General features: G+C 54.7%; 11 protein-coding genes across 11 annotated transcripts; 5 read left to right on the forward strand and 6 right to left on the reverse strand.

Annotated features, from left to right (window-relative positions):
* Positions 1-606: 606 nt before the first annotated feature.
* NdufS1 (ndufs1 NADH-ubiquinone oxidoreductase subunit) lies at positions 607-3,378 on the reverse strand. The gene is made up of 6 exons (XM_062910937.1): positions 3,181-3,378; positions 3,097-3,120; positions 2,941-2,992; positions 2,864-2,878; positions 889-2,793; positions 607-823 (listed from the first exon to the last, which is right to left on the reverse strand). The coding sequence occupies exons 1-6, from the start codon at positions 3,296-3,298 to the stop codon at positions 706-708; spliced, it is 2,232 nt and encodes a 743-aa protein (XP_062766923.1). The 5' UTR covers positions 3,299-3,378; the 3' UTR covers positions 607-705.
* Positions 3,379-4,345: 967 nt separating this feature from the next.
* QC763_304890 (uncharacterized protein) lies at positions 4,346-6,334 on the reverse strand (the record flags this gene model as incomplete). The annotated part of the gene is given in 3 exon segments (XM_062910938.1): positions 4,346-5,350; positions 5,366-5,698; positions 5,765-6,334. 3 exon segments carry the CDS (start codon positions 6,332-6,334, stop codon positions 4,346-4,348), a joined length of 1,908 nt encoding a protein of 635 aa, XP_062766924.1.
* Positions 6,335-6,992: 658 nt separating this feature from the next.
* On the reverse strand, positions 6,993-9,843 carry QC763_304900 (uncharacterized protein; the record flags this gene model as incomplete). Its single annotated transcript, XM_062910939.1, has 3 exons — positions 6,993-7,339; positions 7,423-8,617; positions 8,679-9,843. 2 exons carry the CDS (start codon positions 9,841-9,843, stop codon positions 7,452-7,454), a joined length of 2,331 nt encoding a protein of 776 aa, XP_062766925.1. The 3' UTR covers positions 6,993-7,339; positions 7,423-7,451.
* Positions 9,765-11,389, forward strand: QC763_0052390 (uncharacterized protein; the record flags this gene model as incomplete). The annotated part of the gene is made up of 2 exons (XM_062905776.1): positions 9,765-10,802; positions 11,126-11,389. Exons 1-2 carry the CDS (start codon positions 10,785-10,787, stop codon positions 11,387-11,389), a joined length of 282 nt encoding a protein of 93 aa, XP_062766926.1. The 5' UTR covers positions 9,765-10,784.
* Positions 11,390-11,409: 20 nt separating this feature from the next.
* QC763_304910 (uncharacterized protein) lies at positions 11,410-13,502 on the forward strand (the record flags this gene model as incomplete). Its single annotated transcript, XM_062910940.1, is given in 3 exon segments — positions 11,410-11,785; positions 11,839-12,146; positions 12,162-13,502. 3 exon segments carry the CDS (start codon positions 11,410-11,412, stop codon positions 13,500-13,502), a joined length of 2,025 nt encoding a protein of 674 aa, XP_062766927.1.
* A 457-nt stretch (positions 13,503-13,959) lies between these two features.
* Positions 13,960-15,379, reverse strand: QC763_304920 (uncharacterized protein). The gene is made up of 2 exons (XM_062910941.1): positions 14,926-15,379; positions 13,960-14,868 (listed from the first exon to the last, which is right to left on the reverse strand). Exons 1-2 carry the CDS (start codon positions 15,031-15,033, stop codon positions 14,023-14,025), a joined length of 954 nt encoding a protein of 317 aa, XP_062766928.1. The 5' UTR covers positions 15,034-15,379; the 3' UTR covers positions 13,960-14,022.
* A 394-nt stretch (positions 15,380-15,773) lies between these two features.
* Positions 15,774-17,753, forward strand: QC763_304930 (uncharacterized protein; the record flags this gene model as incomplete). Its single annotated transcript, XM_062910942.1, has 1 exon — positions 15,774-17,753. One exon carries the CDS (start codon positions 15,774-15,776, stop codon positions 17,751-17,753), a length of 1,980 nt encoding a protein of 659 aa, XP_062766929.1.
* A 100-nt stretch (positions 17,754-17,853) lies between these two features.
* Positions 17,854-19,031, reverse strand: NRK1 (ribosylnicotinamide kinase). The gene is made up of 2 exons (XM_062910943.1): positions 18,491-19,031; positions 17,854-18,439 (listed from the first exon to the last, which is right to left on the reverse strand). Exons 1-2 carry the CDS (start codon positions 18,743-18,745, stop codon positions 17,891-17,893), a joined length of 804 nt encoding a protein of 267 aa, XP_062766930.1. The 5' UTR covers positions 18,746-19,031; the 3' UTR covers positions 17,854-17,890.
* On the forward strand, positions 18,846-20,233 carry QC763_304950 (uncharacterized protein). Its single transcript, XM_062910944.1, has 2 exons — positions 18,846-19,683; positions 19,760-20,233. Exons 1-2 carry the CDS (start codon positions 19,209-19,211, stop codon positions 20,083-20,085), a joined length of 801 nt encoding a protein of 266 aa, XP_062766931.1. The 5' UTR covers positions 18,846-19,208; the 3' UTR covers positions 20,086-20,233.
* utp7 (putative U3 small nucleolar RNA-associated protein 7) lies at positions 20,228-22,135 on the reverse strand. Its single transcript, XM_062910945.1, has 2 exons — positions 21,328-22,135; positions 20,228-21,269 (listed from the first exon to the last, which is right to left on the reverse strand). The coding sequence occupies exons 1-2, from the start codon at positions 22,018-22,020 to the stop codon at positions 20,295-20,297; spliced, it is 1,668 nt and encodes a 555-aa protein (XP_062766932.1). The 5' UTR covers positions 22,021-22,135; the 3' UTR covers positions 20,228-20,294.
* On the forward strand, positions 22,032-24,943 carry TSR1 (Ribosome biogenesis protein TSR1; the record flags this gene model as incomplete). Its single annotated transcript, XM_062910946.1, has 2 exons — positions 22,032-22,477; positions 22,617-24,943. The coding sequence occupies exons 1-2, from the start codon at positions 22,366-22,368 to the stop codon at positions 24,941-24,943; spliced, it is 2,439 nt and encodes an 812-aa protein (XP_062766933.1). The 5' UTR covers positions 22,032-22,365.
* Between the last annotated feature and the right edge of the window lie 14 nt (positions 24,944-24,957).

Here is a 24,957-nt window from a genome sequence, read left to right on the forward strand (position 1 = left end):
CTTCACTTCATCATTTTACACTCTGCAACTTAAACTGTGGTAGGATGTGGCTGGATTGGATGGGGAAGCGGCGTGGGGGAGGGGGGATGAATTGGGATGTGAGGGGTGCTCAAAGGGGTTTGGAAAAAGGTAGAGAGAGAGAGATTATGGAGGGGTGGTTACATGCTGGGAAAAGGGGGGTATGTATATAATTAATTAATGGTGGATGGTGATGGACACGCAATTGAGTATCACTATGAGGGATGGGGGGGGAGGGGGGAAGGGGGGTAGAAAGACAGAAAACAGGAAAGGGAAAAGAGGATATTGTGCCTATTCATGGTTAGTCGAGTCTCTGAACGAGTAGGTACCTGCTGCTCAAAACATCAACTGCCATTCTTCATACTTTGGGCAAGAACTACATCTTGATCCCTCCGGTTTGTGACATGTTATGCCTGACCACTCTCATCATCTCCCATTTACATCACCTCACCATTTCAACACCCACAAGACAAACACAGCATTCAACACAAAACATATATACCTCTCTCCCTATCACACCCCCACCCCCAAAATAATATGTACAAACAACACAAACAACTCTGCAACAGGTAACCATTCTATTCGTCTTCCTGTCTCAACCTTGTACAACAAAAACACAACAACACACAACACATCTTTTCCACCCCCCAAACCCATCCTGTAGGTATGCTTGCCTGCTCCAAACATCTATACACCATACTCAACCTGTCCCATCGGCCTATCCTCCTCCATGCCCGGAGCCATGAAGTTCGTCCTGGGATCACCCGTCTCCTTGGCCGCCGAGCAGCGCGCCATCGTCGGGGAGCTATTTTTAATGTCAGCTTCATCAACCACACCAAAAAAAAAAAAAAAAAGAAAAGAAAAACATACCTTCTAGAAATCACATCCGTAAAATAAAAGTTCTCCACCACCTTCCTCAATGGCTCCCCACTAACCTTCGCCCCCTTGTTCTGCTCCACAAGCTGCACCTTGCTCAGCTCCCTCAGCGCAACCGGCTCGACAACATCGTACGCCGCCAGCGCAGGAGAAATCTCCACCATCCTGTCCCTCAGCTGAGCCACGTCATCGTACGGCAGCGGTGCCCCAAGGAACTCGCTCACCGCCCGGATGATCTTCCAGTCCGTCCTGCTGGCGCCCGGCAGGCCCGTCGCGGCCCTCGTCATCTGCGTGCGGCCCTCCGTGTTGACATAGGTGCCCGCCTTCTCCGTGTACGCCGCACCGGGCAAGACAACGTCCGCAATCTCGGCGCCCTTGTCACCATGATGGCCCTGGTAAACAATGAACGCGTCCTTGGGGACGTCGGCCGCGTCAAACTCGTCGGCACCCAAAAGCCAGACAAACTTGGGCTTGGTGTTGGCCACCTCCTCGTTGGGGACGACGAAGCCGACCTCAAAGGCGCCCGCGCGGGAAGCCTGGCGCTGGAGGACGTTGTAGCCGCTCCACTCCTCGGTCTGGAAGTTGCCGGCGTTCTTATCGACGAAGCTGCCGACGACCTCGTAAAAGGCCTTGGCGTCGGGGTGCTCCGTGACACCAGAGCCAACAACAATCATGGGCCGCTTGGCGGAAGCGAGCTTCTTGCCAAACTCGCCACTGAGAGCAGTCTTGAGGGCCTCAAGGTCCCGGCCGAGGTGGTCAAACTCAAAGGTAGACTTCCACGTCTCGCCAACAACACCAATCTCAAGATCAGAGCGGAGCCATTGCTTTCTGATGCGGGCGTTCAAGACCGCAGCCTCATGTCTGGGGTTGGTGCCAACGAGAAGAACGCAGTCGGCAGACTCGATGCCCCAGATCTTGGAGTTGAAGAGGTAGTTGGACCGGACATCAACACCGTGAGCAATAGGCTGGCTGCCGCCGGGAATGTCGAGAGCAAGGTTATCCGAACCAAGCTTGTTGGCAAGATCCTTCATGGCGACCAAAGACTCAACCTCGGTCAGAGCGCCAGCAATAACCTTGAACTCGTTCTCCTTGGGAGCCAGCGTCTGGTAAGCATGCGAAATCTCGGTAAGAGCCTGCTCCCAAGTAGCCGGCTCAAACTTGCCCTCCCTGCGCACCAGAGGAATCGTCAACCTCTGCGTCTTGAGACCGTCGCAAGCAAAGCGAGTCTTGTCGTTGATCCACTCCTCGTTCACATCGTCGTTCAAACGAGGCAAGATGCGCATGACCTCCAAACCCCTCGAGTCAACCCTGATGTTGGATCCCAACCCATCCAACACATCAATCGACTCGGTCTTCTTCAGCTCCCAAGGACGCGCCCGGAAGGCGTACGGCTTCGAAGTCAGCGCACCGACAGGGCACAAATCAATAACGTTACCCGACATCTCCGAGTCCAAGTTCTGCTCGAGGTAAGTGCCAATCTGAATATCGTTGCCACGACCAGTCGAGCCCATCTCGGGGGCACCAGCAATGTCGTTGGAGAAGCGGATGCACCTCGTGCAGTGAATACACCTGTTCATGCTCGTCTTGATCAGAGGACCAATGTTCTTGTCCTCGACCGCGCGCTTGCCGCCAATCTCGTGAAACCGGCCACGATCAGCGCCGTAGCGCATCGACTGATCCTGGAGATCGCACTCGCCTCCCTGGTCGCAGACGGGGCAGTCGAGGGGGTGGTTGGCGAGCAAGAACTCCATGACACCCTCGCGGGCCTTGTGTGTGAGGGGCGAGTTGGTCTTGACGACCATGCCGGGCTGGACGGGCCATGCGCACGAGGCGACGGGCTTGGGGGCGTTCTGGACTTCGACGAGGCACATGCGGCAGTTACCGGCGATCATGAGTTTCCTAGAGACACATATCTTATCAATATCGGTGCTGTTGTTGTTTGTTGTTGCTGACACCATTGGTGACATACTCATGGTAGCAGTATCTGGTTTGAGGAATTCCATGTTAGCATCTCTCCCTTCCAATAGTCCGTGGACTTGAACATACCTGGGAACGGTCACACCCGCCTTCTCGCAAGCTTGAATGAGCGCGGAACCAGCTATTATTCCCCCCCACCCCAGGACCAAATCAGCAAAACCATCCCCCTTTGCCTATGAAACCTTTATCGCGAGGGAAAAGAAAGAGAGCTCGGCCTTTTCTTACCCTCAATCGAAACCTTCTTCCCATCTATTCACATCTCCAGCGTCAGCACTTGTCCATCTGCATCCCAAAGACTGCGATCCTCACCAATTGTAAGCTCAACCTCAGCCGGCCTCACCGTCGTCGTAGAAAACGTCCTGTTGGCGACCAAACTGGCTCTGGCCCGCGTCCGCCAAGCCGAGCGAGCCAATGTCTGCCTCAACATTGTTGCGTATTTGCCCGTTCGATCTCGCCGGTAGTTGGGTATCGCTGTCTGTCGTCGAAGTTCGATCGAGGGGGGAGGGGGGGTGTTTCGTTTCTCGTTGCCGTCGGCAGGGGGGAGGGCGGCCAACTTGTTCCGTGATAACGAGGGGGGTCAGAGCCGCAAGCTTACCTCGAGAGCTTCGTCGTTAGCAAGTGGCTCGTGCATTCAATCAACGAGGCAAGCCAAACTGCGGGTCCCCCACCCAACCTACCCAACCAATCACAATCACCCAATTCTAATCCCGCCCACCCATAAATGTCTTCCCCCACCAATTTTTTTTTTTTCGCTTTTTCCTTTTCTTTTTTCTCTCCATATTGTACCAACGGTCACTTATTGTAGGAGGGTACTGGTTAACTTCTTCCACGGAACTTCCTCCTCTATCATGTGCACCAAGAGAGAAAAAATATTATACTGGCTCCGTTTATGGATGCAGGTGAGAGATTTCGTGTCTCTTTGAGCCATGGTTCTTACCGGCGGTTGCTACATTTTTGCCTGTGACTATTGTCCATTTTGATTTGTATGCGAGTGAATGATTTTGGGCGGATTGAATGATCTCAACATATCTATTCGTGGTATTCTGATTTCGATGAGAGGGGTGACCCGTTTGTCTGAGGCCAGATGACCCGAGAGTGGCATTTCGTAGCTGTGGAGGGACCGTGATAGCTTCCCATAGACATCGACTTTTCAGTTCTCCCTATCCCGGGGGACTGATCGAATCGCGCGTGATGGTTCGGGAATGCTTCCTGGCATGGTGAATGGCACGGTGAACTGCATTTTGCAGAACACCAATCCATGATTTTACTCGGCGTGGCCTTAAAAAGGCAATATCATCACGCCCTCAATTCTTTACAAGAATTACCAAAATTCTCTATAATCTCAAACACCAGACTCGCCTGTCCAATATACAGTATTCATCCCACAAATCCCATCCCCCCTTATCCCAACATCGTTATATCCACACAAACCCTACAAATACCCCCATCCCTTTAACCTCAACTACACAACCTCTCATCTATCTCCACACAACCTCCCCCCCTCCCTCCCAAACCCTCGTTTCCCTTCCACCTCCCTCTTTCTCTCCTCCTCCTCCTCCCTCTCCCTCTCCCTCTCCTCCCTCACCTCCCTCCATTGCCGCTCCTGCGCCGCCCTCCTCGCCCTCGGACTCAAAGTCTCATACCCCTTCTTCTTCTCCCCTTCCCTCTCCTCCCCAACAACATTACTCGCATTAGCAAAGATCGTCGCCAAACAGTTCGAGTTTGGAGGCATCCCCTTCTTCTTGACAACCCTCTTCTTGACAACCCTCTTCTTGCTTGAACTGCCAGTGCCTGGTGGTGGTGTTTCTGTCTCAGCACCACTAGCTGTCTCTATACTCGGTCTGCTCTTCTTCACCGGCGACCGCTTTCCAACCGCTTCATCATCACCACTGTGCTGCGGAGATAAAACATCAGCCAACCGCTTCTGGGGGAGGTCGTTGCTGATGGAGAGGGATCCGAGTTTGTCCAGTCCCGTCGAACAGCTAGAGATAGGCAGGTTGGGTCGGGTGGTTACCATCGTCGGTGTAGACAAGCTGGAAGGGCTAGGGACAGCTGGAGTGGGAGAGATGGCGACAGGCTTGAGACTGGACGACTTTATCGATCTCTTCTTTTTGGTCGAGGATTCGGTAGGCAACATGTAGGTTTGTTTTCGGGGAAGACCGCTGTTGCCAGATTGGGGAGTGATGTTGGTGTGGTTCTGGATGGTTCTCTGAGGAGCTGGCGTTGTTGAGCGGGGTGAGGCTGTCGCCGTTTCAAACGGTGATGAAGGCGTCTTTGTCAGCAAGGGGGATTGTGTTGTAGAAGATGTACCCTTTTTAGACGGCATGGAGGCCACTTTTGTCATCAATGGACCTGGTGTTGTCAAGGGTAGGGTCTTCGTCGACCGAATCGAGATTTGCTTTTGCGTCAACGAAGTCTGTGCCGCCGACGGTGAGGCTTTCTTTGACAGATGCGAGATTTGTTCCGGCATCAATGAAGCCTGTGCTGCCGAGGCCTGTGCTGGCGAGGGTGTAGCTGTGCTTGACGAAAGCGAGGTTTCATCCTCTGTCAACGAAGTGATCTTTGACAATGGTGATGATGATGGTACATGTTTTGATCGCAGCAACACCTGTCTCGGTGTGATCAAGCCCTGCTGTCTCGTGGCCGAAGACTCCTGCTTCGCCAGTTCTGAAAATGTCTTTGCCAAGTCCAAATCTTTCTCCTCCCCCGAAGCCAAAGGTGTCCCAGACACATCCAATGAGTGATCTCCCGATCCACGGTGTCTCTTATCGCTCCCAACAGCACCCCCGGAAACCCGGACGCCGTTAACAGTTGAACCCGTCGCCTTCTAAGCACCCATCCTCTCCTCCGGCCTGACCTCAAACTCCCTCATCTTCTCCACCTCCTTCTCCACATACACCGCATACTTGTCCCTGATGCCCTTCATCGCATTCTCAAAGCTGTCCAGCTCACTGATCGAGCTCTCAATCAAAAACATCAAGTCCCTCACCGTCTTCTCCCTCACCGGCAACGGCTTGTCCGCCGGCTCCGGCCTGATAGCCTGCTTCAACGGCAGCACAGCTTCCGACTTGACATTGTAATCCTTATTCGGATCAGCCGGGGCGCTGACACTCGCCAAGAAGGAATCCTCCTCCTGCGGCGTGAGAGCAGGGCGGTAGTCCTGACCGAGCTTATTCTCGGCCTCTTCAGCCTCGTTGATAAGCCGCTGTTTCTCGCGATCAAACATGTAGTACAGATTCTCTCTCGACCCCTGGCGGTGAAACTCGATACTTTTGAGAATGTGCTCCAGGCGCTGCATCCGGCCCTGCAGGGGTGTCGCTGTGGTGAGGTCGAAACTGACGGGGACGAACATGTGACCAGCTAAGTTCCTAAGCGGGAGGATCTTCTCCTTCTCCTCTTTGACAGGCGGCTTGAAGGAGCGGTCGAGGTCCATCAGATCTCCGAGGTCGAAGGAGCCCTCCATGATGGGTGATGAGGTGGTTGCAGAGTCGAATCAAGTCGAGTCGAATAATGTTTTGGCAGGCTTTCTTGAGAAGGGAATGCTACATATACTGGCTTTTCTGGTGACTCGGTTAGTTAAAAGTACAAACAGCTTTAAATGCGGCGTATTATAATTACCTCGGCAATGGTTTGTTTCTGCGGTTGCTGTTGTTGGAAAACGGGGTGTGCGATCTAGTGAAGTCGAAAGAGAAGCTTCGATATTTGCCCCGCCACGAGACAACATCAACGACACACCTAGTGACCCCGCCACTTCACCGCAACTCGGCGGAAGGAAGCGATGTGAAATATGCAGAGGAGGGCTGAGTGGCTGACTGGGCTGTGGAAGGCTTTTATTTTTTATTTATTTCTTTATTTTTTTTTAGTTTTTAATTTTTTATTTATTTTTTCATTTATTTGTTTATTTAAATTTTTTTTTTTTTTGCAACAATTGTAAGTGCTCATATTCAAGGTTAGAGATTGATGTTCTTGGCCACATCTCGCCCTCAATGCTCGAGGTTGACTAGGTTGGTTTTGTATCTTCCGTCTTTGTGTCTACAACTAATCGTCTTGTGATATTCGTACAAACACCCGTTGATAACAAATTCGTTTGTACCGTGCTAGCAAGCCAGGCTTATCAAGATCGGATGAGGCAGGCGAATATATGTCATATCCTGAGGTTCTATGTTGACATTTGAACTACTATAATATCAAGACCATGGATATACCAACAGGTCTTCCCAAAATGAGCTCAGTCATGGCTTGGTCGTGATCCCGGAAAGCTGGCAGTTGACCTTTCATTTCATGTAGACACCCTCAACCAGTTGTCTACGTTAAACTTACAAATGTACTCTTACAGTATCAATTCAACGTTCATGTGTTTACACATACCTTGAGCACTTGAACAAACACATACAACTCAATGAAGCCCTCACGACACATCAAATCACATCAACATCATCCAACTGGGAACTCACCCTGAACCGCACAACTGAGATCAAGCACCACTGTCAGCAAAATAACAAATACGTGATATTAACAAAGTCCATCAGAAACAGGGAAAGGGTAAAGCACCTTTATGTCCGTTGGCCACCCTTCAGAATCTATGCCAACCTCACACCCGCCTCCCTCCTCCTCTTCCCCTGATCCCTCGCCGCACTCCCCAACCCCACAATCTGCCCCGCATCCAAAATGCTCTGCTCCATCCTCCTCTTCTCCTCCGCCAGCTTCTTCAGCTTCTTATCCGTCTTCCCCTTCCCAGACCCCTTCCCATGGAACTGATGACTCAACTCCTTAAATGCCTCCTTCTGACCCAGACTCCTCCCATCCTCATCAATATACCTCAGCTGCACGTCCGGCTTGTACCCCTCCCGATACAAGGCATCAATAACCCTGCTCTGGTGCATTTCTCTGATGCTGTTCTGCTGCTGCTGCCACATCTCTTTCTCTTTTGTTGACATCCTCTTGAACCGCTCGCTCTCACGGTCCTTCTCACGCTGGAGGCGGGTTTCTTCATCGAAAAGAGCCATGCGCCGGTTGAGCTCGGCGAGAAATCTCTGGCGCTGACGGAACTTTTCGGCTGCTTCGGCGCCCTGGCCTTCTTCGAGGAGGTGACGGTCGCGGAGGAGGGAGAGGGTGGCACCCATGCCTTGGGCGACCGTCTTTTCTTCTTCCACGCCGAGAGGGAGGTCGGCCAAGGGGGTGGTGGTGCGGCGTGTGGAGGAAGGCTCGTATTCATTGCGCGGATCGTGGGCGTCGGCCATTTCTTCATCCGAGGACTCGTCCTCCATCGCTGTCACCGCAGCGGAGCCGTTTTCTAGCTTGGGTTTGGGCGCCTTTCTGCGCTGTTCCTCTTGGTCCCTGTTTGCGCGGAGCGTGTCGACGAACTCGCTGATCTCGTCAATGACAACGGCCTTTTCTGTAGAGGGGAGAGCGTCATCGGGGTCGTTGGTTGTTTCCCTCAGCTGACGGGCAATGTCCTCTGGCCGTGTCTTTTTTCGTTTCTTGAGGGCATCTCGTCTTTGTTGAGCGAGGGAGGTTTGGAGGTCCTCGTCGTCAGCAAAGTCGTCAGTGATAACTTTGCGCTTCTTCGTGAACGCGATGGCGCCGCCGTCAATATCCATGTCGTTATCGAGGTTGGTCGTGTCCCCTGGGAATAGCACGTCGTCGTCATCCTTCTTCTGCCGTGATGACTTGGACTTTTTCTTGGGCTTCTTGACTTTGATCTCCGAGGCGTCGAGGTAGTCTGACACTGGGGGAGGAGCGTCCTCTGTTGAGATTCTGTTAGTTGTGGCGATCAGAAAGCTGTGGATGAAGAAGGTGGTGCCTACCAAGAGTGTCGAGATCCCCCACCTGTTGCCTTCTCTTCTGAACTGGCGCTTGAGCAAGAATGTCGGCCAAATCTGATGACGTCCCCACTGCACCCAGTGTGAAAGCCTTCTTCTTCTTTCCGTGAATCTCCTCATCGTAATGCGACAGGATCCCAATCTGACCCGTCTCGTCAATGTCGTTTGGGTCGTATACTGGCTTCTTCTTTTTCAGATCTAGCCTCTCCTGCAGCTTCTCCCGTTCCCTCAGCTCGGAGTTCTCCAGCTCATCCCCTTCCTCCTCTTCCAGCACACCCGTATCCTTCAATGTGAGGACCTGATCATCTCCATCCAGGAAGCTGGCCATGTCGTGCGCAACCTTGACACCGGCCAAGTCAGCAGCTGTATGCTCAGCCGCCTTCCTTTCCGCTGCCTCCTTCTCTGCCCGGGCCTTCTCTTCCGCCTCGATTTTCTTTTGTCGCTTCTTTTGGCTCTTCAGCCAGGACTTGGTGTCGAGCTCGTCATCGTCGTCTGCGAGGCCCTTGCCTTGCAGAACCGCATTGCGCTGAGCCAGCTCACGCGCCTTCTTGATCGCAGCAAGCTTCTCGGCGCGTTTCCGTTTCGCTTCTTCGGCTTCTTGCGCCTTTCTGTAGTTTTCGAATCCTTCTGCTTCGCGAATCTCGAGGGTGCTCGCCTTCTCGCCAGTCTCGGGGTCTGGGGATGGTTCTTTCGCTGCTTCCTGTGGCGCTGCTCCAGGCACAGGCAAGGGCTTCATGCCCATGGCCCGGCGGACCTTGTTGATCTCTTCTATCGACGCAGCGTCCATTTTTGTTGTTAATGGCGCAAAATGATGATGGAGTTGATAAAATTGAGGACCAACCTTGATTGGCAAGGCAAGCCCAAGGCAAGGCGACGAGCCAAGCTGGACATGATGAGGCTGACATGCTCCAAAGTGGAGCCGGATTGATAAGATAGGGCAGACAAACAGCAAGGCTGGCAAATTTGCATGCGGGCACGGGCCACACTCCACCAAAAATTTGCCAGTATTTAGGTGAAGCCAAGCTGAGATTTTCCAACTTCTCTTCTTCCTTTTTCTCTCTTCAACGGTCCTGTGCCCAGTGTTCCTCTGCTGCCCTCGGGTGGTCAGAGTCGCAGCGCTGGCGCAGCTCGGTATTACCAAGGATGCCATCTTCTCTCCATGATGTCAGCTCTACCGACAGGAACCAAGATTGACCGAAGTCTGTGGCAGCTCTGTTCGCGCCGTTTCGGCGGCGCTTGAGCGGGGTGTAAACTGATTTTACGAGATGCTATATTCCAAGCCGTTCGCAGAGACCGTCGGTCTGTGATGCTGGGGGAAACCATAGCGACCTACATTTTGATATCATGTGATTCTTTACTTTGAATTCTTGTCCGTTATCTCCGGCGGGTTTCCATGATTGGCAACACGTTCGGAGGCTGCTCCGAAGCCATTCACAAGTTTCCAAGAAAACGGACCGATCACGATGGCTTCATGTTTGCTCTGAATCCCGAAGTGTCGTTCGGCCTTTCTCGGCGTGACAAGAGCTGAGCCTGAAGTTGTTCCTTGGCGGCGATCTGTGGCTGAGGCATGTGACGATGATTTTTTTTCTAAAGTGAGGCTTCGGTGCGAGCTTCCTTTCTCGTGGGGAAGCCGGGGACCCCACAATCTGGCGTCCGGCTGCCGATGCGGGGAACGGCACTGCGACCTCACCATCCTCCAGATTCCTCTCTGGGGGAGGAGGGCGTGAAACCGCCGGACGGACCGATTCGAATCTGCGATTGCGGGGCCGACGCTACCGCAACCGTTGGGCTAGCCATGACCTGCATATCGTCTATTTTTCGAGAAGAGAGGCCGTCTCCATCAGATGCTCCCTATCAGAGAGGGTGATTGCGTATCATGTAGGCTACCACCCAGATCAAGCACATACTACACGGGTACACGGGTACAGACATACACACACCTGCATATCTACAACAGCAAGATAGACGACAGACTTTGGATGACAGCAGGGGAGAAAAAGCACGGTGCCTGAGTTTAGTGCTCCTCCTCCTGTCTCGGGTGGCCCGATTTGGCATCCTCCCCATACCCCATACGATTCTGTACCCCAGTCCATGCTCCCCACACTGCATGTAAGTGAGATTCTTCAATCTCCATGCTTTGAAGGGCGTTCTCCGTGCTTCATGCAACCGCCCTGCTCACCACCACAAGCCGCGGCAGTCTGCCAGACCCAGTAAAACTGATCAAGACGACCAATCCCCTTTGTCCACCGCCATGGCTGCCCAAGCTGGTGACGTCTTCAGGCCCTGGTCTCTCCGGCTAGACATCGGTGCTTTTCCAAGAAGTGTGGTCAAGTGCCTGGTATCTCGGTTAACCCTCATTCAGAGCAGATAGCCGGCCGACCTGGAGAATAGAACACGCATGATAGCATACACAGTAGCTCAACCGCCTCTAGACGCTCCGTTGCAACACTGTCAACTTACCTTCCCGCAACCTGGGTCCTACCCCTGCTTCCCGGCCCTGCCTCTCTGCTCTGGCCATCGTAGCACCGAGCACGAGAAACACCGAGAAGCCATCTTGCTCACACCTTGAGGTCGGCCCTTCCCTCGCCAGCTCCACCGTGCCAACGGCTTGGACGCCCGTGGACGCCCTGAGCGTTGAGGCGGTCCTTGGCTTGACCCCGGCCCGAGCACGGCAGCCTCCCGGTACCACACGTTGAAGATCCAAGTATAAGTAAACATGGCTCTCTTCGCCGTTCCCAACATCATCCAGGACCTCATCCCAGCAGCAGCCTCCGAGTCAATCAACCCTTGGACCTGGAACCTGAACCTGAACGCCTCTGGTCTCTACGAATATCTTCCCACCATGCATGCCTTGTCCAAGTTCGCCCTGCTGGGCGCCTGCGCCGTTCAGTCGGTGATGGGTCTGCCCGAACCTGTCGAGAGTCGTGAGGCCAACCTCCTCAAGCGCAACGTCGACGACTGGATCAACAGAGAGACCCCCATCGCCTGGCAGAAGCTCCTCTGCAACATCGGCCCCGATGGCTGTGCTGTTCGCAACCAGGGTGTTCCCGCCGGTGTCGTTGTTGCCAGCCCTTCCCGCTCCGACCCCGACTGTAAGTTTACTGGTTCCCTGATATCACTCGCACTTGCTGACAGACACCAACAGACTTCTACACCTGGACCAGAGATGCCGCCCTCGTCTACAAGGGCCTTGCCGATGCCTTCCGCCGCAACTACACCGAGGGTCTCCACACCCAGCTCAAGAACTTTGTCTCCTCCCAGGCCAAGCTTCAGGGTGTCGGCAACCCGGCCGGTGGTCTCAACGACGGCCAGGGTCTTGGTGAGCCCAAGTTCATGGTTGATCTCAAGGAGTTCACCGGCGAGTGGGGCCGCCCCCAGCGCGATGGCCCTCCCCTCCGTGCCATTGCCCTGATCCGCTACGCCAAGTGGCTCGTTGAGAACGGCCACAAGGCTGTTGCCAACGCCCAGGTCTGGCCCACCATCGAGAACGATCTCAAGTACTCGGCCCAATACTGGAACCAGACCGGTTTCGACCTCTGGGAGGAGGTTCCCGGCTCCTCCTTCTTCACCATCGCCAGCACCCACCGTGCCCTCGTCGAGGGTGCTCAGCTCGGCGCCGTCCTCGGCAAGCCCACCCGTGCTTACACTGCCGTCGCCCCTCAGGTTCTCTGCTTCCAGCAGTCTTTCTGGAACGCTCGCGAGGGTTTTGTTGTCTCCAACATCAACGGTGGTGAGTGGCGCCGCGGCCGCGACGCCAACTCGATCCTCGCCTCCATCCACAACTTCGACCCCTCCGCCGGCTGCGATGCCAACACTTTCCAGCCCTGCTCCGACAGGGCGCTCTCCAACCACAAGGTCGTCGTCGACTCTTTCCGCTCCATCTACAACATCAACCGCGGCATCGCCCAGAACAAGGCCGTCGCTGTTGGCCGCTACTCTGAGGATATCTTTTACAATGGCAACCCCTGGTTCCTCGCCACCTTTGCCGCCGCCGAGCAGCTCTACGATGCTCTCCTCGTCTGGAAGGCCCAGGGCTCCATCGCCATCACCCAGACCTCCCTTCCTTTCTTCCGCGACCACGTCTCGAGCGCCACCGTCGGCACCCACGCCGCCGGCTCCGCCACCTACAACCAGATCGTCTCCGCCATCACCGCCTACGCCGACGGCTTCATCGAGGTCGCCTCCAAGTACGCCCACTCCAACGGTGCCATGAACGAGCAGATTGACCGCAACACCGGCCAGCCCATCGCCGCCCCCGATCTCACCTGGTCCTACTCCGCCTTCCTCACCGCCACCGCCCGCCGTGACGGTTACATCCCCACCGGCTGGGGCGCCGGCCAGGCCACCGCCCTCCCCGCCGGACAGTGCCAAAAGTTTGAGGTTGCCGGCAACTACAACCTCCCCCCCACGCCCGTCTTCCCCTCCAACCTCACCCCCGCCGCCAACGCCCCCGTCGAGCAGATCACCGCTGTTCCCACCGGCTGCACCAACCCCGAGAAGGTCTTTGTCACGTTCAACGAGCGCGCTTCTACTTCCTGGGGCCAGGTGATCAAGGTTGTCGGCAACGTTCCCGAGCTCGGCAGCTGGGACGTCAACAAGGCTGTTCCGCTTTCCGCGTCCAAGTACACCTCTGGGGACCCGTTGTGGTCTATCACTCTGCCTATCCAGGCCGGTAGCAGTGTTCAGTACAAGTACATCCGCATCACGAACGGTGTTGCCGGTGTTAGCTGGGAGGGGGGTGACAATAGGGCTTTTAGCGTGCCGGGGGCTACTTGCGATGTTCAGAATCGGTGGGATAACTGGAGGTAAATTGCTTCGGGAGTGGTGCGATAGATTTGGATGGGATAGGAGGGATAGGAATAGAAGAGGGGGGATAAAGAACAAAAAAAGGGAAAACATGCATAATCGGGGGTGGGATCGAGTCTTCTTCTTGTTGTCATCATATATATCTATTGGATATCTCTTTTTTTCTTCTTTTTTTTTGTGTGTGGGGGGGTTGGTTGGGAATCCTTTTAGGGGTCGTCGGAGGAGGGGATTGTATATATATTGCAGAGTTTTGCATACACAAATTGCATTTTCTTTTACATCTTATGAAAAGTCTTGATTTGACATGCGTCCCGTCGAACAGGTGAAGAACCGCTTTGAGACTTCGCCATATTTTTCAACAACAACAACAACAACAACAACAATAACAATAACATGTATAGCCACTTACACATATGATTAGGCAAGTCTGCATGTAGTTCTTTGGCTGAGACTCCAATATCTTTCCCATTGATTCTTTCACGAACATGGTCTTTTGTACACAGTTTCTTTCCCCAACCACCCCCTACCGCCTATCGCCCTCCTCAAACCTATTATTCCAAAAACCCCTGTAGTGCCTCCCTTTCCCCGCCTCGCTTATCTCTTTCACCTCTCTGGGAGTGAGTTTGAATTTCGGCAGCTTACTCAACCACCCCTTCAGTCTCTCCTCCCTTTTGCTCGTTGTCAACGCGACAATCCCCTGATCCAACACCCACCTCAGCCCTACCTCCCCCTCCCCCACTCCGTATTTGTTTGCCAGTCGTTCATAGACTTGATCCACCGGGCCTCCCGGGGCTTTAGTGATCGGCGTCAGCGGGGCGTACGCCGCCAAGGCGATATTATGCCTCCTGTGGAAATCGACAAAATCGTCTTCGTGCTGGAGGTAGGGGTGGTATTCGACCTGGTTGATCACTGGGGGGTGCTTGGCTGTTGAGAGGATTGATTCCAGGTGGTGAGGGAGGAAGTTGGAGACGCCGATTGATTTGGCGCGGCCCGAGTCTTTGATCGCTTCCATTTCTGCCCAAGCCGACTGGAGGGCTTCAGGGGAGGAGAGAGGGGAGCCGAAGAAAGGGGAGTGGATCAGGTAGAGGTCTACGTAATCGAGGGAAAGGTTGGAGAGGGAGCGGTCAAAGGCTTGTTGGATTGTTTCGCCTTGGCGGCACGAGGTTTTGGTCGTGATGAAGAGGGTTGAGCGGGGGATGCCGGAGGTTTGGATGGCGGTGCCGAGTTCTTTTTCGTTGCCGTAGGCTTCTGCGCCGTCGAGGTGGGTGTACCCTGCCTTGAGGGCGGTGACGGTGGCAGCGACGACATCTTCGTTGAACTTGGACTTGTCGCCGCGTTTGAAGTTTGCGGTGCCGAGACCGTAGCCGAGCTTTTATACAGATGGTTAGGGGAGGGAAGGTGAGATGATGGGAGGGAGGGGGCTTACAAAGGGGATTTCGTTGCCGTCGCTGAGCCTGAGGTTGGGGATGTGGTCGAGCTGTTTGGGGGTTGCGCCTGAGGCGTCGGGGGCGTGGGAGGCTTCGATGGAGTTCATTTTGGTGTAGGACGCTATGAGGTATCTGTGAGTTTGTGAGGGTGGTCTCGGTGGTGATGATGAGGGTTTTATAAGCGCTCACTATAGGTAGTACCAGGTTAACTCCGATGTCGTGAATGTGGCTTAAATGTCGAATTCGAATTCCCAATCGAATAAATGGCTGCAAGAGAACGGCACCAGCGTGCCATCCCGGCCTCGGTCCCGGCAAGGCGGGAGCGGGGGCACCCCGCAGCGGCGGGAGGGGGGGGCACGGGAGTAGATGCGGGGCGTCATCCCATCGGCTATGGCGTCATAGGGTCTGGGGTTGGTTTGATCTGATAATGCACGCCATCTTTCATGTTTGGACCTGGCCGGTTGCCAAGAGCTGAGATATTCTCATAATCCCATATCAAAGAATTCATCAGATTGCCACCTCAAGACAGAACTCTGCAAAAGTCCATGATTCATACATATGTTTCTCCACGGGTTCGCATTGGGTGCTTATGCCAAGACAGACCCTTGTACCACCCTCCATGACGTTCAACGACTTGCCGTTGACAGCCGCCACTCACTGCGACAGCCCCGCGATGTCAAACCATCGCTGATTGATAAGCCATTTCTTTCACAGCCTTATACAACCCTCCCCCTTTTTTTTTTTTTTTTTGCTTTTTTTCGCCATCACCCTCACAGCTCTGCTTCAGACAAACAGTCCTCAAACCTTTGTAAGCCCCAACCTCAACCATTTCACCAGCGCCGCGCCTATGCGCTTCCCAGCACCAGCATCCCGCTGTCTAGCCCTCGCATCCCACCTCCGCTATCCCACCTTCAACCAGCTCCCCTTCTTGATCTCCCGCAACTTCTCAGTCCTCCCCTCAAACATGGGCTCCTCCTCCCAACCTGGGGGCCTCCCCCTCAAATCCCTCCCCAAATCCTGGACCCTCCCCTCCCTCCTCCCCCCAGACCCCTTATACCCCACCCCCCTTTCGTCTCACAACACCCCCCGAGATGAAATCACCCCCCGCCAAGTCCGCAACGGCCTCTTCACCTACGTCCGTCCAGAACACCAATCGACCTACCAACTCCTCGCCATATCCCCCGCCGCCTTCAAAACCCTAAACCTCTCCCTTTCCGAGGCCACCACGCCTGAATTCGCCGAGACGGTAGTCGGTAACAAGCTCTGGGATTTTGACGAGACGGACGAATCGAATCGAAACTACCCCTGGTCGCAAAACTATGGTGGTTTCCAGTTTGGTAGCTGGGCCGGGCAGTTGGGTGATGGACGGGTTATCAGCTTGTTTGAGACAACGAGCGAGCAGACGGGAAAGAGATACGAAGTCCAGCTGAAAGGCGCGGGCATGACGCCCTACTCCCGCTTTGCCGACGGAAAGGCGGTGCTGAGGAGTAGTATAAGGGAGTTCATCGTCTCTGAGGCTCTCCACGGCCTCGGCATTCCCACCACCCGCGCTCTGGCTTTGACGCTTTTGCCTGAGGAGAGGGTTAGACGGGAAAGGATGGAGCCAGGGGCGATCGTGGTCAGGTTTGCAGAGACGTGGATCAGGCTAGGGAATTTTGATTTGTTGAGGGCGAGGGGGGAGAGGGGCAATATGAGGGTTTTGGCTGATGTTGTCGCTCAGCATGTTTACTCTGGCTGGGAGAACCTCCCCGCCAGGTTAGAAGAGGGACAAACCGAGCCGAAGACTGGCGTGAAAAAGGAAACAGTGGAGGGACCAAAAGGGGAGGAGCAAAACCGGTATTCCCGCCTCTACCGCGCCATTGTCCGTCGCAATGCAGCTACTGTGGCCAAGTGGCAGGCGTACGGGTTTATGAACGGGGTTTTGAACACTGACAACACAAGTATCTTTGGGTTGTCGATGGATTTCGGACCGTATGCGTTTATGGATGTTTTTGACCCGAGTTATACGCCTAATCATGATGATCACATGTTGCGGTACAGCTATAGGAACCAGCCGACGATTATATGGTGGAACTTGGTGAGGTTGGGGGAGGCGTTGGGGGAGATGATGGGGATTGGGGAGAGGGTTGATGATGAGGAATATGTTGAAAAGGGCGTGGTGGGGGAGGAGATGGAGAAGGAGATGGTGGGGAGGGCGGAGAAGGTTATCGAACAGGCGGGGGAGGAGTATAAGCAGGTGTTTTTGGGCGAGTACAAGAGGCTGATGAGTGAGAGGTTGGGGTTGAGGGGGGTGAAGGAGGATGATTTTGATGGGTTGTTCAGTCCGCTGCTGGATGCTATGGAGGCGTCGGAGCTGGATTTTAATTTGTTTTTTAGGAGGTTGTCGAGTGTCAAGGTGGCTGATCTGGAGAGTGAGGAGGGGAGGACGGAGCAGGCAAAGGTGTTTTTTTATCGGGACGGGTTGAGTGAGACGAGCAGCGACGACCTTGAAAAGGTTGCTGATTGGCTTGCGTTTTGGAAGGAGAGGGTGGTGGAGGACTGGGGTGAGGGGAAGGATGAGGAGAGGATCAGGGCGATGAAGGCGGTCAACCCTAATTTTACGCCGAGGGGGTGGATCATGGATGAGCTGATCAGACGGGTCGAGAAGGAGGGGGAGAGAGACGTGCTGAAGAGGGCTATCCACATGGCTACGTATCCGTTTGAGGACTCGTGGCATGGAAAGGAGTTTGACGGGGTGGTGTATGAGGGTGACGCGGACGAGGAGAAGAGGTGGACGGGGGATGTGCCGAGGGGCGGGAGGGCGATGCAGTGTAGCTGCAGTTCTTAGGTGTGTGTGTTTGTGGGTGAAGTGTGTAGATAATAGAGGTGCGTTGATGGGTCAAACTCCGCTGGATTCAATAACCGCAACGAAAAGACTTTGAACATCACGTTGGTACATGTGCCTTTTATCTATCATGATCACATTTACTCACCCTCATTCTCCCCCCGCCCCCCCTCCCCTCCCAGAAACCCCTCCAGCCTATTAACCACCTCACCCACAGCCCAAACCAACACCTCCCCAAACCCCTCCCCATGCCCATGCCCATCCCCCATAGCCAATATCCCCTCCCTCTCCAACACCTTTCTGTCTAACCTCCCCCTTTTGACATCCCCGTCCACAAACAAATACCCATGCTGCTCCACATAATTAGGCCACACAACCTCCTCCACATACCCCTCCGGATCCTTCCAGAACCCTTCGAGGGTGACATACCCATCCCTCGCCTTCCTCCTTGCTACCGCCTTCTCCTCTGACGCCAGTAAAAAAAGCTTGACGTCAATCAGCTCAAGGATAGGCTTGAACTCCTCGGCCTGTGAATACAATAAAAACCCATCCAGGATACAGATCTTGGCGTGTTTGAGGAGTGAGTGGAGGGATGAGCTGGCGATGATGGCCTTGGCGAGGTTGATGTGGGACGGGGAGGCGGGGCAGGCGCCGAGGGTGTTTTGGTCTTCCTTTGAGTTGATGAAGGGCTAAGAAAGGGGTTAGTAAACATGGGGGGAAGGGGAAGGGGAAGGGCGTACGGGGAATTCTCCGGTGGATTTTATGTAAGTGAGGGCGTTGGTTAGGGCAGGGAGGTCGATTGCTTCGGGGCAGTCCCAGTCTCGATGACCGGAACGAAAGGGGAGGAGGGATTCGGGCTTGTAGAAGTCGTCTTCGTGGAGGATGAAGGTGTTTGGGAGGAGGTCGCGGAGGAGGCGGGCGAGCGTTGTTTTGCCTGAGGAGGAGGGGCCGGAGAGGGAGACGAGGAGGGATTTTTGAGCTGGGGGGAGGGGCATGGTGGGTGGTGGAGAGAAGATTGCCTTGATATGTGAAGACAGATGGGTTGTTGGAAGTGAGATGGTGAGTGAGTTGGGTGAGGTCGAGGTTGAGGGTGGGTTGTGTAACGGTGATCAACTCGCTGCTCACAATAGTGGCCGGTAGAAAGCAGTTTTGGGATGGCGTTTCGGTTGTGTTTTGTCCAAAAATTAACAAAAACACCTACATGAGAGAAACGTCTATGAAAAAAGCGGAAAAACCTCATGAATCAGTGAAAATGACCTGTGAGAATAAGCTCACCTCACTTACACCCTGAAGGGCCATCAACCTGCGGCGTAACAATACCATACTACAGTAATTACCCGTACCGCCCCAATCCGGAACTTACCGCCCCGGGCATTTTCTCCCCTTGCCTGCCCGCGCGCTAGTCGCTAGCAGATCAAACAAATCCCCCGATTTCCAAATTTCCCATACCAACAGCACATGAACGTCATACGGACAGCAACCATTCTACGAGTACCAACGACACGACCACTCCCGTTTTCACCGCTCCCCCGATCCCATATTCCATCTATTTCCCCCCGACGATCCATCTCCAGTATCACCACAATCCTCGCTACCATGCCAGCAGAAGACCCAACCCTTCTCTCCTCCACAACCGTCCTAACAACATCGATAATAACCTTCATCTCCGGCTTTTTGTTAGGTGTCTACTCCCTAACCGGCCACCTCATCCCCCCCTCCCTCCGCCACGAGCGCGAAGCCCAATGGAAAGATCCCGTGGAATCAGAAGAAAGCGACATTGACGAGGAAGACACAATCCTCGACCACGCCCCCAACTGGTCCAACGGTTTTGAGGCAGACAAAAAACAGGGATTGCGCGCCAGCACTTCTCAACCGATAACCGAGGAGTGCAAGCTTGTGCTGGTGGTGAGAACTGACTTGGGCATGACGAAGGGTGCGTACTACTACTACTATACTACTATGCCTGATATAATGGGGTGGGGGTGATTGACAAAACAAAAACAAAATAGGGAAAATTGCTGCCCAGGCTGGCCACGCAACGCTGGCTTGCTACAAGACGTTGAGCAAAGCTGCCTCCAAAGACCCAAACGGAAAGGCGGCACAGATCCTCAAGGCGTGGGAGCGGCGCGGGCAGGCCAAGATTGCGGTTCAGGTCAAGAGTGAGGAGGAGCTTTTATTGCTGCAGGGGACGGCGAGGAGCTTGGGGATTACGGCTGAGGTGATTGCCGATGCGGGGAGGACACAGATTGAGAGTGGGAGTTTGACTGTTCTTGGTGTTGGGCCCGCGCCAAAGAGCGAGGTGGATGGTGTTACCGGCGGGCTGAAGCTTTTGTAAGCTGAGGGTGTAAGATATGAAAAGGGTGTATAGACAACAACGGGCAAGCGGGAGTTCCATGGTTAGTTAGATTTGGAAAGCATGAAAAAGCGCTGGGCAATCTCCAATACAAAAATGGCATACAGACGGTTTCCCAGACACATGCAGCATCAACACATCTTGCTATTACTTCATAACCGGGTATCATCACCACAACCCCCCCACCGTCTCTAATCCTTCCTCGCAAACCTCGCCAGACTCGGCCCCAGCTGCTCCTGCCTATCCTTAAACTTCTCATCCTTCCTCTCCTGCATCTCCTTGATGGCCTCCTCCACCTTCAGCCTCTTGTCATCAATAATGTTCTTCTTCTTCTGCTTCCTCAGATACTTCTTCAGCGCCGTGTTCTTGCCCCTAGCCCTGTTCTTCATCTCCTCCACCACATCCACCGGCGCCGCATCCAGGTCCCTGTCCGCCTTCCTCTGCTGCTCCGATCGCAAATCCAGCTTGCCGATGAAGTTGGGGTCGAGCGCAATCATCTCGGGCTTGAGCTTGTTCAGCAGAGCCTTGACCTCGCCTTCCTGCCTCTGCTTCTTCGTCTCGAAGGGGTTGACTTCCAGAGCGTCATAGTTGGGCTCGCCGGCGCCCGGGACGATCAGTGACGAGAACCCTTCCGTGTGGCCTACACCAAGAACATCCTCAAAGGGGCACCACCGGACGCGCTCGACCTTGTGGCCTTCGCCGCCCCAGGTCATGTAGGGTGACTGGACCTTTTCTTGGACGGGCTTGTTCTTGTCAAAGAGGCCGCGCCAGATGGTGGTGTGGGTGTTCCAGCCGACCGCGGTCAAGCCCGTGTCTGAGATGGCGACCGAGGTGGCTGGCGACCGGGTGAAATACGACGAGACGGACTCCTTGAAGTTGCGAACGTCCCAGATGCACATCCTGTTGTCCTGACCTGCCGATACCATGTAGCGACCTTCGCGGTCTACGGCGACGGATCGCACGGGCCCGCGGTGGGCAAGAAGTTTCACGAGGGGTTCGCTCGAGTTTGGCGACCATAATGTGACGGTGCCGTTTTGCTGGCCGACGTGAAGAATGGCGTTGTAGGGGTTGTGGGTGAGGGAGACGGGGGTGCCTTGTCTGGTCGATATTTCGGAGACGATTTGACCGGTCGAGGTGTCTTGGTATTTGAGGGAACCGTTGATGCCCTGGGAAAGTGTCAGCTACAAAAGCGATCAGCCCCCGAGAAAGCTGTTTTGCGCTTACCAATGTCGCCAGCAAGAAGTGGTACGGCAGAAACTCCATATGCGACACCTCGACGTGCTTCTTCAGGCAGTGAAGCTCAACACCCTGCGAGTCGTAGATGTACACATACTTCTTCTGCGCGACGGCGAAGAACTGGTTGTTGTGCAAGAACCTCGCATCGCGAACCGTCTCCATCAGCTGAAGCTCACAGCCCAGTTTTCCGTCTCGCCAGTCCATCGTCGCGACATGGCCTTTCCTCCCCGCCAGGATCAAGTCTCGACCATTCCTGCTGTATTCGCAAACATATGGCCCCAACTCGTTGAGCTTCAGCTCGAACCCCTTTTGCGCCACCTCAATGGCGACATTTTTCTGAATGTCGTCCTGGCGAACCTTGTATGTCCTTTCCAGCTCCGTCTCTGGCTCGATAAAGCCAGCTGTGTTCTCCAGCAAGATCTCTGCTTCCTTGGCTTTGTATGCCGCCTCCTTGTACTTGTTCTCGAGTGTGCTGAGGTTCCGCCGTAACTTCTTGTCCCTGACGGTCTTGACGTCGATTCCGCGACCGCGACCGTAGGCCTTTTGCGCATCTCTTTGGCGGCGGGCCTTTGCAATCTCGGACTTTGATTTGAGTTCGGTTCGTGGTTTCCTGACGGCGAGCTGACCGTTGCTGGGCTGTGATACCCTTGTGAAGGGCGCGTCGACGGTGTCTACCTCCATCTTTGGCTGGCTGGAATTGTGTGATAAATGAATGGGCAGGAAAGAAAGAGAACTCCCCAACCTAGAGCAGCGCCCGGTTGCTCAGTTGCTGTTTGGAACTTTTTTTGGCAGGGGGCCCACTGAAAAGTTGGGGAAAGGTTATCTGATTGGTCGCACAATGCGACTGATAAGATATGCCCACAAGGTCGAAAAAAGATGTGCCCCGCCATCATCACCACCCCTCGTCTCACTCTGCAATACGGGCAATAATTCAGTTCCAAGTTCTACGAAAAACAACAGACGATTCAAAAGTACGACAAAGTGGCGTCTCTTCCCTTTCGATTCAAAGCCGGCAGCGACGCAAAGATGCCTGGCGCCGTGGCCACGGGCCATTCCCACCGCCCGACTACCAAGCAGCAGAACAAGGGCTTCAAATCGCGAAAGGCAACCAAGGGTCAGCTTCGGGATGCTGCCAAAGGTATGAGTCACGCCGTGCTCGGGGAACCATGGGGGATTGGGGTCTAAAAGGGGCAATGAATGGGCTGCACAGAACAGAGGACTTTGGAGAATATAGTTTGCAACAGTCGGGCCGTTGGCTGACATTTCCGAACCAACAGGCAGAATCGAACCCGGACAGCGCAAGACGATCCACCAGCAAGCCATGTCTAAACTCGACCGAAAGAACCGTGCGAAACAGAGGCAGCAGGAGAAGGCTAGGGAACATGCCAGGGAGACTTCGGTCTTCGCCGGCAAGGACGGTGCGCCGCGCAATGTTGCCGTTATCCCCCTGTGTGTGGATGGCGACGCTGTCGCTGCCATCAAGGCCTTGAACGAGAGCGTAGAAGCCGAGGCTGAGATCAAGGAGGGATGCTTCCGGGTGCCCGTCACTAGATTCAAGCAGAAGCTGCAGTATTTCCCTGTAACCAGGGACCTTACCGCATGCTTGGACGCCGCTCGGGTAGCCGATTTCGTCGTTCTGATCCTCTCGGCCGAGCACGAGGTTGACCCCCTGGGAGAGCTCATCATTCGCAGCGTCGAAAGCCAGGGCATGTCCACCCTGTTTACCGTCATCCAGGGCCTCAACAAGATCGAAGCCGCGAAGCAGAGGTTGTCGGTCATCTCTTCCCTCAAATCATACATCACCCATTTCCACCCCGAACAGGAGAAGCTTTGCAGCCTCGACAACCGCCAGGAATGCGCCAACTTGATGCGCTCGCTGTGCAACACCACGCCAAAGGGTATCAGGTGGAGAGATGAGCGGAGTTGGATGTTGGTGGAGGATGTCAACTTTAGCGGCGAGTCCACGGTTGTCACCGGTGTGGTCAGGGGCAAGGGTCTCAAGGCGGACAGACTGGTTCAGGTTGGGGATTGGGGAACATTCCAAATCGAAAAGATCACCGCTGCACCGCTTGCGGCCCGGAAACCTGAGGGTATGGCTGTCGGCGGAGCGGAGGGAGACGCTTTGGACGCTCCTACCGAGGACCAGGATGAGCTTGCCGAGCTTGCACCGGAAGAGGTCAACATGGAGGACGACGATATGGATACCGCTTCCGCCGTGCCTGAGCAGAAGAAGGGAGTTTTGCTGGACGAGCACCATTATTTCTCTGACGACGACCAAGTTATTGCGCTCCAAATGCCCAAAAAGGTGCCCAAGGGCACTTCCAAGTACCAGGCCGCCTGGTTCTTGGACGGCGGTGAGGAGTCAGAGGATGGATCAGACCTCGAGGATTTCGAGATGGAGGATGCGCTAGAGGAGGAGCCAGCGAGACCAGAGGACGGCATCGAGGGTGCTGCTGGAGACGTTGCCATGACCGAGGGCGCGCCAACAGAATACGCCAAGTCGGTAGCGTTCGTCGAGCCCGACGAGGATGAGGACGCTATGGGGCTGGAGGCCTATCGCAAGCAGAAGCGGTCCGAGGCCGAGGACGACTTGGAGTTCCCGGATGAGATCGAGCTCCACCCCAATGTTCTCGCCCGGGAAAGACTGGCCAAGTACAGAGGTCTCAAGAGCCTGAGGACGAGTCCTTGGGTAGAAGAGGAGGATCGCGCGCACGAGCCGGAGGAGTGGAGAAGGTTACTTCAAATTCAAGACTACCAGGCGACCCGCATCAGATCGGCTAGAGAAGCTCTGGTTGGCGGTGTTGCCCCTGGCACTCGTGTTCACGTCCACCTCAGAGGCGTGCCATCAGAGGTTCGGGCTTCTCACAGCTCAGGCCGACCGCTCGCTCTTGTTTCTCTGTTGAGGCACGAGCACAAGCGGACCGCCATGAACATTCTCATCAACCTCCCTGCGGATGCCACAGCGCCCATCAAGTCAAAGGAGGAGTTGGTTGTTCAGTACGGCCCAAGGAGGTTCGTCATCAAGCCCTTGTTTTCTCAGGGCGGCGCCACTCCCAACGACGTCCACAAGTACTGCCGGTACATTCACCCCGGACAGTCGGCCGTGGCGACCTTTATGGGTCCTGTCGCGTGGGGTTCCATGCCGGCTCTTTTTTACAAGAGAATCGTTCCTGGCGAGGAGACTCCCCACGACGACGAGTCGGATCTGCCGCTGAAGCTGGTGGCCACGGGTACCACCATGCCCCCGTCTACCTCCCGTGTCATTGCCAAGAGGGCAATTCTCACCGGTCACCCATACCACATCCACAAGAAGATCGTTACCGTCCGGTACATGTTCTTCAACAGAGAAGACGTGGAATGGTTCAAGGCGCTGCCCATGTGGACCAAGAGAGGCCGCACCGGTTTCATCAAGGAGCCCCTCGGTACTCACGGGTACTTCAAGGCGACGTTTGACGGGCGGATCAACCCCCAGGACTCGGTCGGTGTCAGCTTGTACAAGCGGGTGTGGCCTCGTCCTGCGGAGCCGTTGAGGGGGCTGCTGCTTGACCCTGAGCAGGTGCCTGACTTGGTGGAGGATGATGCTATGGATGCGGATGCTGAGTAGGTGGTTAGATATAT

Source organism: Podospora pseudopauciseta, chromosome 3, assembly GCF_035222475.1.
Source record: "Podospora pseudopauciseta strain CBS 411.78 chromosome 3, whole genome shotgun sequence".
Lineage (NCBI taxonomy): Eukaryota > Fungi > Ascomycota > Sordariomycetes > Sordariales > Podosporaceae > Podospora > Podospora pseudopauciseta.